The 16,995-nt window shown below is 35.5% G+C and overlaps 3 protein-coding genes across 3 annotated transcripts; 1 reads left to right on the top strand and 2 right to left on the bottom strand.

Moving 5' to 3' along the window:
• Positions 1 to 5,999: 5,999 nt before the first annotated feature.
• On the top strand, positions 6,000 to 7,171 carry LOTGIDRAFT_157698 (hypothetical protein; the record flags this gene model as incomplete). The annotated part of the gene is made up of 2 exons (XM_009050362.1): positions 6,000 to 6,238; positions 6,859 to 7,171. The coding sequence occupies 2 exons, from the start codon at positions 6,000 to 6,002 to the stop codon at positions 7,169 to 7,171; spliced, it is 552 nt and encodes a 183-aa protein (XP_009048610.1).
• A 2,222-nt stretch (positions 7,172 to 9,393) lies between these two features.
• On the bottom strand, positions 9,394 to 10,226 carry LOTGIDRAFT_157699 (hypothetical protein; the record flags this gene model as incomplete). Its single annotated transcript, XM_009050363.1, has 2 exons — positions 9,394 to 9,763; positions 10,096 to 10,226. 2 exons carry the CDS (start codon positions 10,224 to 10,226, stop codon positions 9,394 to 9,396), a joined length of 501 nt encoding a protein of 166 aa, XP_009048611.1.
• A 1,546-nt stretch (positions 10,227 to 11,772) lies between these two features.
• LOTGIDRAFT_157700 (hypothetical protein) lies at positions 11,773 to 13,695 on the bottom strand (the record flags this gene model as incomplete). Its single annotated transcript, XM_009050364.1, has 3 exons — positions 11,773 to 12,019; positions 12,488 to 12,579; positions 13,642 to 13,695. The coding sequence occupies 3 exons, from the start codon at positions 13,693 to 13,695 to the stop codon at positions 11,773 to 11,775; spliced, it is 393 nt and encodes a 130-aa protein (XP_009048612.1).
• Between the last annotated feature and the right edge of the window lie 3,300 nt (positions 13,696 to 16,995).

Here is a 16,995-nt window from a genome sequence, read left to right on the forward strand (position 1 = left end):
ATCTTTATAAGTTTTAACATTTAAACAGACCAAATAAAAAAAATAAGTTTGGATTTTGATCAATTTAAATAAATTACACATCAAGGAGTTATATTTTATAGTATTTACAATGTATCATACTTTATCTCATTAATTCATTTCGCTTCTTGATAATAATTGTAAATATGTGAGAATATTACTGGCTATTGTGATCATGTGATATTGTTTATATTAATGAAATAAAGATTTAAATATATCTCATGGTTTTTCAGTGGCGAAGATTCGTCAACGTTATTCGCCAAAAATGGGGGTAGTAGCACCTCACAAATTGTTCTTGAGAAGCTTCTGGTCATTGTGCCGTAGAAACACATGGCGTATCTGAAACCACAAAAAACTTGAATGTAGAAAACCACAAGGTATCCTTTATAGGCCGCTTAGATAATGTAGGAAACTATGTATCACAATCAAAACAATAATAATGTGTACTGGACCAACTTTCCGTTGACCATTAGGGTGTCGAGGGGACTGGTCGGGGTATAAAACACAAAACCCAGGGTTCACTTTAATATATAGATATTTAATATCATAACAAAACCTGAAAGTATACAGAATAACAACACAAGTAACACAGGTAACACAGATAATACAAGTAACACAGGTAACACAGGTAACACAGGTAACACAGATAACACAGATAACATAAGTAACACAAGTAATACAGATAACACAAGTAACACAGGTAACACAAGTAAATAACACAAGTAACAAAGGTAACACAAGTAACACAGGTAACACAGGTAACACAGGTAACACGAATACCACAGGTAACACAGATAACACAAGTAACACAGGTAACACGGATAACACAAGTAACACAGATAACACAAGTTACACAGATAACACAGATAACACAAGTAACACAGGTAACACAAGTAACACAGATAACACAGGTAACACAAGTAACACAGGTAACACAGATAACACAAGTAACACAGGTAACATAGATAACACGAGTAACACAGGTAACACAAGTAACACAGATAACACAAGTAACATAATATATACAATTAAAATAGAATAATTAATAAAAACTAATAAAATACTAAAATAATACTATCCTTAATATTCCCAAAATTAAAAAAATACCATGAAAATCTGTTCTTATAGTTTTAAAACTAGAAAGTATATTACTTGCCCTAAAAACAATCAAGTCTGGCTACGAGCCTAATATCAAGTGGTGTAGCCAGGTTTACGTCCGAGGGATAGGGGTGGGCGGGGGCATACCTGAGGTTGCCCGAATTTTTAACCTAGTTATTTGTCCAGCCAAAAACACTAATTACCAGAGTTCAGGTTTAAATTAGGTGATGAAAGCTCAAAGATAGAATTGTAATGGATGGAGTTATACGTCCTACTGTTCTGTACCATGTGTGCTAATGAAGACGGGTAATGAAGATGGAGAAAGGCTGTGAGATGTAACTTCAACTGGTTGTTACTTTAATACCGTGACTGAAAATAAATACATGTAATTACAATTTTATGCTTCAAATTTCACCTTCGACGATTATAGTTTTTTGTATTGCCGAGAGCGCAAGGTACCATGAATAATATATACATAATGGTAAACTAGATGTGAACAAAACACTCTTAACATAAAGAACTGTTACAGTCGATAGATTTCGGCTAAATAAGGCTCCTCCAAGTCAGATTCAGAACATATATAAGAAATGAAATGAAGTGAATGAAGTTTTATGTAAGTTATTTATTAAAGTAATTGTTATCCATAAAATTGTGTTCATATAATCATACCTCAATTACTAAATGTCACTTAAGGAAGTCTATTTTGATTTTAGGTACATTGAGTTGTAATAACCCAATATAAACTAGACTTACATTGTGTTTATAACTACCTATTAAACTCCAAATATAATGGACTGATCCGTTTTGGTTTTTCACAGAAAGTCATTCTTAAGATTCCTGCCTTACTATCTACTATTTTAACTACCATGGGTTCCGATCTCGACCTTGAATAAGTCATCTTCTCTTATAATTCCAGTCGACCCAGAGGTAAATGGGTACGGATAATGCGGGAAAGATCAATGCAGAGAGGTTTGACCAAGGACCAGCTGGTAGAAAGGATCCTTAACAGTGAACCTAAGTTGTTAACCTTGTAAAATATAGTTGCATCTGTCGTTCTTTCGTTTTTTTTTTTTTTTTTTGTTTTTTATCTCTGTACTAATTAGTAAAATCAACATATTCATAATATCATTAACTTTGACATTATTTCATATTGATAGACATAAAAAATAAACATCACCATTGACATATTGTCGTCTGGGTCACACGTGGCTGAAAAAACTATTATTTCCGGCCGAAAAGAAAAAAAACTCTTATTGATAATCAAACACTATCACGTTGTCTCGATCTTAAGGTCACTTTTTTCTTTCACCATTAACAGTTATTTCCCTTTTTTTACAATATTTTAACATCATGCAATATAGGCCTAGATTTGACAGTTTCCCAAACTCAAGAATTGATCTATAAATATATATCACAATAGCTATGTGGACTCTCTGAAATCTATATCCACCTCAAAGATTATCCAGCGCTCTCTAACCCAATATCATCCTATTTGAATAATGCATGGTGGAGTCAAAATAAATAGTTGACACCTATTTCTCAAAAGAATTACGAAAAGTAATGTCACATGTAGGGAATATAACTTGGAAAACAGAACCCTTACAACAAAGTTGATCTGTTAACCTTTCAACTCTCCCTCTCGACACGGGTCGACCTAAATTGGAGAAAAACAGATCTTGCGAACACTAACTGATAGCCAAATTCTGAAAAATGTCCGACTGCAAACCACAGACGAGCACAATCTTAGACCACGTGATCAATATCTATAACCACAAACTGTCGTTTTGTCTAATTTAAGTAACACAGGGCCGGAGTCCTAGGGGTGTATATATTTAAAATAAAATAAACCTGAAATCACTTCATCAATTAAGATACATTTTAAAACACGGATTTTATTGAAGGAATAGTACAAAAAAAATTATCAAAATATCAGCGAGGATAAGTCGTGTCGTGAAATTTAGAAACATTTTGATTACTTTGATTTGATTATTTAGCAGCGCGGACCTCGGAGTAAGCAACTCCGATTTTAATACAGTATGATAGCATAGATATAGGCATAATGGTTTCACTGGTGTCACTTATTTTGTTGGCACTCTCCTTATCATCTGTGAACTCTGTTTTACTGACTGCAGGGGGAGATAAGTTACACCCGAGGACTCAGACAACAAAAAAGTGTTTTTATGTAGGTTTTGGTTGAGTTTTTATTTTTGGTTCGAAGATTGGAAGCTTCTATCTAAAATAGTACCCGGCTACGTTAAAACCATCAGATTTGACCAGAACCATCTGGTTGCAAAGTTACTACTCACTATTCAATCATAGCAGCCAATATTTCATGTGATATTTCGACTTGACATCATACGTGCATTTTACCTATTAGAATAAAAACATAGGCTTATACAGACACACGTACACATTCTTGTGGTAAAACTTTCGTCTCTTTGTCCTTCGGTTTTTAATCACCGAATCCCGCGGCCGAGGTTTTAATAAACCACAAAACGCAAAACATTCCAATATATTTATCTATTGAGTCTTAGATCTTCAAAGTCAATGTTTGAAGAACCACTGACATTTTCTTCAACTTTCAACCGAATGAAAACAAAGTGAAGGGCAAATTTCTTCATTAAATATTCACTTAAAATAGAATAATCTTCCTTTAAAGAAAAATTCTTCAAAATTTGAAATTGGTTACGTTTCTTAACAAAGCAAAATTTAGCCGGTCAGCTTTCATCATACGAGGTGATCTTTGTTTCAAAAAATTAAATAACCTTGCAATCTACCACAGGAAATGCCATTGATTACTGGGTTCTTTTTTGTTAAATTTGACTATATAAATTCATACATAACGCTAGTTCAATCAGAAATCATTTATGTTTGAGTTGAACGGTTCACAAAGGGAGATAACAAGTAATAGCAATGAATACCATAAACTTAGTTACTGCCCTTGTTTTGATAATATCAATGGTGAAGTTTACAGAAGGACAGTTAGTAAATGGAGGGTAAGCAGGTATATTTACTTTACTTTCAATTAACTCTTTAACGTCTCGTTAACAATAGGTCCACTACAAGGCATATTAGACTAGCTTATCAAGTCTAGTTAGTCAAATACGCCTTGGAATGCATCTATTGTTCGCGTCACATTATCCCATCGCTGGAAATTTCAGCCACGTGATTGGTTAAAACAGAGGTCAAGAATGAGAAGTCAAGAAGGACAGTGTTAGACCTGACTGTAATGGTTACGTACAAAGCTAATAGCTAAAAAAAAAACATTCGAAACGAAACTAATAAAATACGAATGGAAGTAAGGTCTAGTTTTAATTTGTAACAAACTTAAATATTTCATTTTTTTCTCAGTTTTCGCCCCAATTATGTGTAGAAATGTTTCAAATCAATTCTATTTTTCAAAATTCATTTTTTCCATTAGAGGCTCGTACGTATTGTACAACCCCAGAGTTGCGGCGTTTTGAATATGATCCTTGTTCTCCCTCCATTAAGTCAGTCTGTCACCACTGATTCGAATGGGTGAAATATATCAATAAGTCATCTATATTCCATACGTTTTATTTCAGCTGTACGTGTCAAGCCGTTGACGCAGAAATAGCGACCATGGTATTAAAGAATTTTGGAGTTGTCAAACAGTGCACCGGATTGGGAGACTGTAACTGTAACTTAGTCGCAGACGGAAATGTGCAAACGTGTAGAGATGTGTGCGAACAAGTAGTCGCATCGTGGGCGCTCAATGATTGTCCAATGATGTTTCAAGGTCGAGAGGTTAGAGCTCAATTCCAATCACCAACCTGTACCAATAATCTTGGGATCATGACAAAAGACTGTGGGGTGGGACAATGTTTATGCCCCTGCCCTAGACCAGTTATGTTTGCCCCCATGCAGATGCAACCTGTCGTTCAGGGTGGCAATTTTTTTGACAATTAAGTCATGATTATTTTTAAAGAACTGTTTGAAATGTTGTCTGTTTAGACTATTTCAAGTTAACACCCGAGAAACCTTTTCTGCATTCTTTTTTTCTAAATCGTAAAAGGGAAATAATCCATAGTCATATAGATTAAAATACGGACCACATTTAAATAGTCTGAATATAAATTGTGTAATTCTTCAGTTTATAAAGTGTTTATTGTTGTTTAATTTATTTGTAAATAAAATTATATCGTTGTTTTTTTAATAAAATTTATAAAAGTTACGCATCGTTTTTCCACTTTGTCTAGACAACCTAATCTGTTTCTGACACGTGTTCCGGATATAAATCCTCATTAATGCAGCTATCATACAATAATACATTGTAGAGTATACTCAATATTCTGGCATTGGGTTAGGGTTCAGTTATTATCTGTTTGAGGATTTTGTTTATTCCTATCACACTCAACAATACAGTCTACCTCTCCACTTGCAATACCAAAAGTATGATCATATGAATCTTATAGTCGACATCAATGATTAAAATATATAAATAACGAACTAAATAAATGACCAATTAGCCACAGACTACCTCATAGGGGAGGGGTGTGATTACCAAATACTTTATCTTCATCATTACCACAAAATAAAAATTATAAGATAGTTAAGTTTTAATAATTTAAATTCTATTTTCATCTATTTTCATCATTTTTGCAACTTTTTTCTTGATTGGTTGAGATAAAATACATAAAAATGGTGGGTGGAATTTATGACTTTTACATTGTTTTAAATAAAATAATCAAATTAGATCATGATGACACAAAGCAAGCGCAAGAAACCTTCAAAATAACTTCGTCATTCTTGAGACAGACGTATAAAAAGGGTGGTAACTCCCAAGTTTTTCAGCGCGAGATTATGTATAAAAGACCAGAATTCAACTTTACATTCAGTCTGAAAACAGTGAAACGATAAACATGAAGCTTACAGTTCTATTCGGTGTGTTGGTAATCTGCGTTGCTTTACAGATGGTCCATGGTTTAGTCGTAGGACTTGGAGGTATGGGTGGTATTGGAATCGGAGGTGTCGGATTGGGAGGACTCGGAGTCGGTTTGGGAGGGGTCGGAGTCGGTTTAGGAGGTGTCGGAGTCGGTATGGGAGGGGTAGGAGTTGGACTGGATGCTCTTGATGGTCTGGTACTCGGAGGTATAACAGGGTAAGTTGATATATTTAAAATCTCTGTGTCGTTTATTTCGAGTCGAGTCGAGTTATTTTCCTAAAACTTGGTTTAAAAGTCACCAAGTTGGAAATTGGGTTTGTTTCACCTGCACTGTCTTAATTAGTATCACTTCATCTCGTCGATCTTTCAAAGAAAACACAATAGGTAAGATAGGAGTACTTCGATAATGGCCGCTTAGTATATTCGCATCTTCAACAATTATTCATTTCACTTACCAACAATGTGAAATGGCTAAAATCAGCCTCGACAATTCTGCCGTAAACGCAGGCTTGTTTTGAAACGTTGCGGTGAATTACATTCTTCAACTACCGGAAGTTACGCTATATCTCATTACTCATACTAGTGGTCTAGTACTACATAACGAACTAAGTGTGTTGGACGCTTGTTCGTTTACTTGGTGATGCAGATCGGGCGGCTTGACATGGAAAAAACTTCAAATCGTTCTGATAGGACAATAAACAGAGACTATGTGTGCTACAGACTGTGCACGTTAAAGAGCCTCGACAATTGGAAATGGGTAGGTTAAAAGTACAGATTGGATAACATTTTATAAAACTTGCATTATGTCTTCTAAATTATCATAATTTTTATTGCAGCTGTCGATGTATGGCAGTTGACAGAAACAATGCTGCAGTAGTTCTGAGAGATTTTGGTATAATCCAAGCCTGTAGCGCCCTGTCATTGTGTGGCTGTAACGAGATAGGAGTGAGATCCTGTCGAAGGGTTTGTGAACGGGTGGTGGAGGTTTGGGCGGATAATGTATGCCCACTGGCACTCAGGGATACCGAGGTCAAAGCTGCTTTTCAATCAACGCTGTGTGCTGCTGGACTGGGAGATGGTACTAATGCTTGTGATGGAAATGGTCTAACAGGAGTTGTCGTTCCTTTCTTACCCAACCTTGTTTTGTAAGGACATGAACATTACGTACACTGTGTGTTGTGTATTGCGTGTACAGGTACTACGAACATAATTATGTGTACACAGAATACCATAGATACACACTTCAAATATGAACGAATGAAATATATATGTATATTATTGTATGTGAGAAATGTTTGAAAGGCATGACGAGTACGTGTACATTGGTGTAGTATTTTGTTTATTAGACATTTTATTTTTATATAGCTTTTACCTCGTGTTTTGATGTTTTATATTTTTGAGTTTTTCTTGTAATTATGCTAAATAAATCTATAATTTATATTTTTGTTTGTTCATGCTATTTTGAGCTTCTGAAGTCAAAGATATTGACTAAATTGGACTACTTATTGTAAATTCTAACTGTGAAATCGAAATGGGGGAACATTTGACACGACATAAGCCTACTCAATTCTGAATTCAAATAGTCGATCACCCTTAAATTGCTGGAGCCGCGTTGGCTCAATAAGTTAGACGTTTGCTTGTTTTTCAACCCGAAAGAAAAAAGTGTCTTGTTTTCCAATTTTAAAAGTTCAAGGGACGTAACTGATGAAAATACATTATCTAATTTCAATAGTCAAGGGAGAGAACTCATCACAATAATTGTTTTATCATGATAAGAAAAAATGTCGCAAACAACCGAATCCACGAGGAGGCTTTTAATGATGAAAAGTGGCATCAAGTGATCAGAAAAGTAAGCATACCCTGTCTGATACCTAACCTGTCATTACTGCTTAATACTACCGGTACATATAAAATAGGGAGGTAAAACAAACAACTAGTGTAATGTAAAATTATACAATCATCTGGTGGTAACTCGAGATTTTATTGTGATGACAACTTTAAACTTGGTCGTTAAACTTAAAAATGATAGTAGAAAAAGATATTTATTATTTTTCAATTGGTTCATGATGGCGGCTGTAAAATTTCTTAAGTGATGTTTTGAGACGATTTGGTAAATACTCTTGTAATATTAGCTTAGCTGTTAATATTTCGATCTAGCTAAGAAATCAGCATAGAATGAACATGCTCTAGAGTATCGAACTAATTGAGACGCGGATACTACATAAGCTGGGCAATGCGAAATGTTGAAGCACATACATTTTATAACTCCTTTATGAAGAGTTCTATTAAGGGAGGTAACATATTGATATTCAGACTACAACGATTTTTTGCTACAGTAATCTGTTGGCGACCTCAAGACTAATCACGTGACTAATTATTAAAGTGTACGACGAATCACTAATCCAATTAAAAAAACATCTCTATTGTTTCACTGATTGAATCTAACTCAATTGACTTAATATGCTTTCATGTAGACAACCATTTAACTCTGTTTGAGTAGCCTCACCTCTAAACAGAAAACCTACATGACTGAATCTAACAGAGTATTTCGATCTTATTATCCTGACCCCAACAACACAGGTAGCAACACAGTTACGTCAGAGAAAGAACCATTATCAACAGCTTTTCTATGGTAACATTAATACAGGTATAACAGAAAACACAAGAGAATATATTATGGTATAACATACTTCTATGATAACAAAGCACATAACGTTTCAACACAATTTACATCATCTGATGACGACACGTGTAAATTGTGTTGAAACGTTATGTACATTATGTTACGTTACGTACGTAAATATGCTGTACCTTAACATACTCCCTTGTGTTTTCTGTTATATGTGTTCTCAACTTCTAAATGTCGTTCGAATCCCATTAGAGATGTGTCCACTGATACAAGACTAAATTAGACAGGCTGATAACATAGCTGATAAATTCATCTCGAAGAACCATCGTCCTGACAAAAAGAGGGTCTCTTAAATATAGATTTTCTACAACCAAACGCTGCGCACAACGACTCAGAAAACACTCTCAAAGGACGACATGCCCATTGACGCAAAACCAATTAGGGCATCACAAGTTTCAATACTTCTGTGGACAAGAACCATTTCCTTAGCCCAAGAAGAAAAGTCGTAATAAACAAGGAAAAAACAATTGAAAGAAGATATTTATTTAATACAATATTATAAAAACACAACAATAATGTAGAAACTCGGGTTTTATTTAACCATTTTATACAACAACTCTTAAAGATCATGATAATCTCGTAGAAAGCTGGTCATAGTTTTATCACGACAACGAAATGTCTAAATGTCTATCTGTCCTAATGAGAAATTTGTGCCCAAAACAAAAGCCGGCAGCATGATCGACTAGTTTCTCAAGATTATGCGGTTTCCTATCGGTGCCAGAAGACCGGCGCCTCCTAAATGCATCCCTCTAAGTCCCATTTCTACCCTAATGCCCTCATCGAGGCGCCCTCTACCATGGCAGTCATGAGTATTATCACCGAGTCCATGAGCACAATCGTCTGCTCGAAATAAGGCTTTAACTTCCAGACCTCGAATAATTGCAGGACAGGTGTTGGCAGCCCAGGCTTCTACGATTCGTTCACAAACCTGTCGGCAAGACCCAATAATCCCTCGGTCACAGCCACACAACCCCAACCCACAGGCTTGAATTCGTCCAAAATCTTGTAACACAGTACTTCTTCCGTTATTATCTATAGCTTGACATCGACAACTAAAAATAGAATGATGTGATATGAAATGAAGTTTTATGTCCTTAATTCTGCTAATGAAAATAGGCAATGCAGTGTACAAATAGGAATATGAGGTGCGAATAGACGACGTACAATGTCCTGTATGCTGTATTCTGTGATAGTATTCATTTTTGATATAATATATGTGGGATCCTCCGAGGCGGCGATATATCTAAACCTCAACTCCAGTATCACCACTGCACTGACGAGGTTCAGAAGACCGAAACAGTCCTGTCTGCAGTTAGATATGATATACAAATTTTAAATCTACCAAGTAATTTGCAACAAACTAGAATTGATATTAGGAACTTACCCTCGGTCTAAATCAAGGATGTGGTCAATATCTCCTAGTCCCAGTCCATCTAGATCTCTCAACAGCGCCAGGGTGGTGGACCGGAAGTAGACAGCTACCAGTAATATAGATAAACATCTCTTGAACAACATGATGATTCTCAGACGACTGTCATAGAGACTGACTTCAATTCCTCAATCTCAAATTTATATCTTAGTACCCTGAAAAACTGGTCGATAATTTGGTGAGAAAAAGGGGCGCCAGAGAAAATTTCCACTCAAAAAATTAGAGGAGTAACGCAATTTTCAAACCACAAGGGTTAATTAAGTCCACCCAGCTAATACAAGATATATATTTTAATTATTTTATGATATTTTTAAATGATTGTGGTTAAATGTATTTCTATAAACGTGCCTGAATTCGTGTGGGAAAAGAAAAGTAGCCTCGCAGCCGCCATATTAACAAGGTTTTTGACTTCATCACCTATTTACACTTAGAATATTTCTCATTTTTGTGGAATTTTGTTTTGTGATGATGTATGTTTTCTGTACTGTTTGTGTAGGGTATGGTTTTTATATTGTGTTACTCGTGCATCAGTTGATGGGCCAAATATAGAACATTCAACATTGGTGGAAGATGGCGACTCAAATGGGGCATTTTCCAAAGGCCTCGAATAACATGTAATATATTGTATATATGCATTTTGCCAAAATGTAATAATCTTGAAAGAATACTCCTTCAAATTGCATAGAATGTAGGATTTTTGCCTTTATTCTCAACCTTCTCACACCCTCCCCCCCAGCCCCCCGGCCAATCTTTTATATATCAATTACTCGCGGATACACTAAAATGAAATTCTACCCTGTTCCAGAGGGTGTCTCTAAAGATGGGCATGCTGTACAGTGTGTGGTGATGGGAATTTGTAAGGACAGTGGTAATTACTATAGCAGTTCACATGTCTAGTTTAGTATGTCTAGTTTAGTATGTCTAGTTTAGTATGTCTAGTTTAGTATGTCTATGATTCTAACATATTGTATGAGTATTATACTCGCCTGTCACTCACCTATCAATCACGCTTGATCCAAGATTTGATTTAAAGATTTTAATGATATTCTTTAAAATGACAAACACATTACAGAACAAAATAAAGTTTTATTAAAGAGATATCTATAAATAATTGGACCAGGATATCGGGGAATTCAAGTATAAGTTAGTATAATTCCCAATAAGGGAATGCTGGGAAGGGTAATATCAACTACCCATCATTGATAATATTTTGATCTCATTGCCCAAACCCCAACAACAAACAACACAGCTAGTAATATAGTAACTTCATACAACCATCACTAAGAACTTGTCTATAGTAACATTGATACAGATATGTCTCCTAATATAAGATTTAATTCAACAGGCTGATAACAAAGCTGACAAATCTCAATGAACTATCATCCTGACAAAAACAGAATCTTTATAATGTTGATATGTAATCCGTTACCATTGTTTCTAGATTTAGCAAGACACGATAACAAAATAGCTGTTGGTATTTGAACTCGAAGATAACAAAGAACCGCCACCATCTTGTAAAATTCTTGTCTTCATTGAAACAAGATTTAATTACAGTGCTGATAACATATAGCTGATAGTTTGATATTTCTGAGAAAACTAAACCGTCACCATCTTGTAAAACTCTTGTGTCTTTTAACATTGATACGTAGAATGTCCGTACCCACTGTTACAGCTACTAGCAGTGTAATGAGCCCGAACTGTTCGACCTGAATGTCTCACTCTACACCATTCCTTTACCCTCCTTTCACACTCTATACCACACGTGATCATCTGACTTCTACGACACGCGCAAGTTGGAACACCATGACAACTCTGTATGGAACCAAAATCGTGGATTGCGTTACCATAGTTATCATTACTTACTGCTCGACAGAAACAACTGAAATTTACAAATTATATTTTATAGTTTGAAACCAGAGCAAAATTTAAACAAAATAAGGAATTCAACGTTGACTGAAGGACTGAATACGACGTCTACCTTCTCAAAAACAAATAGACGAAACAACCCAGTCTTAAATGACAATGTCAAACCATACCCATGAAAAAAAGGGGGCACAATGAAGCAAGCTATTACTTTGATAGCGTGTAGGGATGTCTACTGCTGAGAGAATACGATCGAATCACAGGAAGTCATCTGGTATCATCACAGGAAGTCATCTGGTATCATCACAGGAAGTAGCAAGTTGTCTCAGTACCAATTATATTCCATGCTCTCTCTCTTACAGAATACTGAATACCAGCCTGTGATTATAACTTACTATTTTTTTTATAACTGAGCATCCCTTCCACAGTTTTTAGAGCAGGCATCTGTCCATGGAAATGTTTTGAAAATGTTATGTTTACTTACTTTCTCGTGTCGCCTCTAACCAACCAACTAGAACTAGAATCGAACACAGCCAAAACAACCAGACATCCCAATAACATTACAGCTTGTTTCATCTAAAATATATAATATTAGATACTAGAATCGAACACAGCCAAAACAACCAAACATCCCAATAACATTACAGCTTGTTTCATCTAAAATATATAATATTAGATACTAGAATTAAACACAACCAAAACAGACTGACCACAAAAATAGCTGTTATTGATCTAAATTTAAAGATAATTTTGATTAGAATTTTAATGTACCAAATAAAGTTTTTAAAATTTGAAAAAATGATTCTTACCTTATGATATGATAAAACAGTAAGTAACAGAAAGTAAAACAGATTACAGCAAGTCGAATATTTAGTAGGTACTGATATTTTTAAAAAAAAATTCGTCTGCTTTATATGATCTACACCGGATTCTCTATCTTTATGAGTCAAAATATTTGACCAATCAGAATGCTTTGTTCTGGATTCCAACCAATCACAAAGCAAGGGTATTTTTTTAGGCCAAGCATCACTTTTTGACAAAAACATAAACCGGGATTGGTTGGCATCTTTTACGTCATTCTAGTCTAATATCAACACAAGTGTCATTTATCAAATGACCTTTAACCTTGTTGACTTTTCTTACATAAAACACTGACGGAAAATAATTTTGCTGAATCAGCCCAAAATATAAAAAAAGAAACTAGATTTTTTGTAATTGCTGATTGCTGATTAAAATGTAAATTTAGTTGTAGTAAAAAACTAGTTTCATTTTTAATTTAATTTTACTAGTAAGTAAGCTTATTGTATTTTTGTCAAAATGGAGATTTTTCTGAGGTATGAATTAGTGAATAAGACCCCAGAACCATAACAGTAATTAACGCTTGACAACGTAACCCCATCTTATAGTATAAAACTTATAGACGAACTGAATATTCATTCGAATCAAAAAGGTTAAACAACAGTCATCCATTGAAAATTAATTCCAATGAACTTTTTGACAAACATTTATTTTGTTGTTCACAAATTGATGGCTTCCGATCAACACAAATTAGATAAAAATATATCCTTCCTGTGTAAAATAGAATTAGTATTCGAGCGCAACCACTCGAGGTTGTTTCAGTACAGATATCGAGCACACCTTAGTTCCCATCGTACCTCCTAGTGTGAAGGACATTCGAAAGAGAGACCGCATGCTGCACGCTTACACATTCATCGATGTAGTATTTGTAAGAATGTTAGTCATCGAATAAAACATCGGTTTTAGAATGGGCCTTGTTTTTCGACATCGTCCACAATATTTCCTCCATAGGAATTTAAAATCAACTCCGCCTCAAGTACCCACGTTAAATATCCTGGATTTACAAAACTTCTCTACACGACCAGTTCAGTTAACTTGTGATTTTAAGTCACAAAGTCTCAAACTTTGGACCGAAGAGGGGGGTGTTTTCAACAGCCAATATGGTTCATCATATACAAATCCCTGCTCCATCAACCCAACCCAGACCTTCCCAATATGTTAAACAAATATAACTAAGTGATTTTCTACAATATTTTAATACATAATATCACTTAATATACACAAATAACATGACGATTATCAATAGTTGACTTGATCAAGTTGAAAATATTTTACCGGTATCAAGTAACTTGTTTACACTGTAATTTATAACATTGACCTTTTCCACACAATCTAATGGCAGCTCTCTTGCCACTTATCATCTTCGGACTATTGGTGGTAAATCGAGTTTTAACGGTTATTTTATACGGACATAAAGTTCGGCTTCTAAAAGGACAGATAATCTTAAAATGGTTCTTATATTGATACAAATTGACATCAACTCATAAAAAATGTATATATCTAAGATCCAGTATCATTCTATTACATTGTCAAGCGCAAACAAAATATTACACAGTTCGAGAGGCTTTCTTGTGTACGCAATCTGAACACAGAAACCTGCGATCAGGTCCAGAACAATTCTCTATAGCTCCGACCAACCATGATAGAAACTTTAAGCAATGATGGTCATGATGGTTACACAAGAGAGTTAAATAACAAAATATATTGAAATACATAAAATATTATGACTAAACTTCACTGGACATATTGTAATATAAAGTCACATTCAAATAATCCATTAATCGTTTTCATTGGTCAATTCCATTTCACGCAAACCAATCACAGGTCTAGCACATGATTCACAGAATTCCATCCAATCAAATCAAATAGTTTTTTCTAATCTGACCAATCAAATTTCTTCAATTATTAGTATTCAGCAATGGTCAATGGGAATTGCTCTGCTGATTCAGCATTAACCAATGAGAAATCTCCATTTATTCAACATCAACCAATGAAATCGCTTCAATTATTCCGTATTGACCAATTGAATAGCACTCATCAAATTCAAATTTCAACTGAAATTTATTTTGTTTATTTTCAATACTAAAATTGAGCACATTATCACATTTTAATTGTATTTCCATAGAAACCCAACTTGGGTTACCTTGTACTGAGACTAGGTCTAGTTTTGTCCCGTCGATGATTTCCACATGTCCGGCAACATTTAGCTAACACATACGGTTTACTACAGTGGTTTAGTCTCTTTAACATTCTACATACACGATAACTCATTTCTTTAGTCTCACACGTAACTGTTAATGCTGAAATATAGAATTGTAGTAAGTTACGGTGGTGTAGACATAACTTGGGCCGACAGGAGAGACAGGAGAGACAGAAGAGACGGGAGAGTCAGGAGAGACAGGAGAGACAGGAGAGACAGGAGAGACAGGAGGGACGGGAGAGACGGGAGAGACAGGAGAGACAGGAGAGACGGGGGAGACGGGAGAGACGGGAGAGACAGGAGAGACGGGAGAGACGGGAGAGGCGGGAGAGGCGGGAGAGACAGGAGAGACAGGAGAGACAGGAGAGACGGGAGAGACAGGAGAGACAGGGGAGACAGGGGAGACAGGAGAGACAGGAGAGACAGGGGAGACGGGAGAGACAGGAGAGACGGGAGAGACGGGAGAGACGGGAGGGGTTGTTATTCTTTTTCTAATATATGTCAGTGAAACGTATCTCAAGCTGCTGACAAGTGTACTATAAACTTGCTTTTAGAAATGAAGGTTAAATATTGTTTATCACATGACATGCGAGTATTACAGAATTCAGCCCAAGTGAAAAGTCTACACAGAGAATGTTTGATTGTAAATAGAAGACTCTTGGATTAGGCATATTTCTCAATCTCTAGTGCTCATCTCAATATTACATCATCTGAAAGTAAAAACTAACCTCCAGTTTGAGTGGGACATTTATCTTCATTACACGTCTGCTCTTCTGCTGGTTTATAGCCTCGATTACATCCTCCTGACGACTGCTGTGACGTCAGATTTACACATTTAACCAATCGTTCTTGTGCTCCACCATCACATGACTTAGTGCACTGAAATAGTCATTCCAATGCCAATACATTTACAAAATTGACAACACATTATATTAATATATCAGAATAGCCTTACTTAAGAAACACCCATGAAGCAAATATTATGTCCCCTCATAGAAAAAACCTCAAATCTTAAATACAAAAACATTTTAAGTTCCTACAACTTACAGCACTCCAATCTCCAGAAACCCAGGCTAAACAATCCTGTAGTTGACATTCTTCCACTAACTTGGGTTTCTCTGATGGGTCACATCTCTCTCTAGCCTGACATCGGACATGACGTGATCGGGTCGCGTAACCACATGTGGCTGAACACTACAAAACAGATAAACTTAATTCATTTACTAAGATAAAATTCAAATTTTATGAAGTACAGTAATCTGTTTTGATGGTAAAACTAATTTTAAAATCTATTTTAGTGATTGACCAATAACATCACAAGAACATTAAAGTCAAGTTTTTTTGGGTAGGGTAGATAACCCCTTGAAGCTACAGACAATTTTTCACACAAGAAGCAACGAATCGTTCAAGATGATTAATTTTGACGTACCTGTCCCCAGTCAGTGACCTGCCAATTTAAACAAGGATCGAGATGACATCGTTCCTCCTCACTCGGTCTGTCTACCATCATACAATGATGTGTGGCTACTGATACACCAGACAGTGTTTCTATACAGCTAATACTTCTAGTTCTGGTACTCGAGCCACATGGTTTGCTACACTAAAATATATACATACATAAATTACAGTGAAACATCTATAAACCACAAAACCCACATAGATGAATTTTACGAATCGTTATAAAATCTTTAGAGGAAAAACCTCAAGTAACTATAATCCACTAAGAACTCTTAACTAGCTTCCTCAGTTGGCATTAAGAAAGTGGAAACGATTATATCGATAAGAACCACTGAAGGGCATAAATAGCGAAGATTCGAAATGATACTCTCGACTGTATCAATTTACAATTACTATCCCATTGACTCATTCCCCTGGACAGAACAAAGATTTCATGCGATGGACACAATTTCTACATAGTGCTTCAGGATACGATA

Source organism: Lottia gigantea (genome assembly GCF_000327385.1).
Source record: "Lottia gigantea unplaced genomic scaffold LOTGIsca_15, whole genome shotgun sequence".
Taxonomy (NCBI): domain Eukaryota; kingdom Metazoa; phylum Mollusca; class Gastropoda; family Lottiidae; genus Lottia; species Lottia gigantea.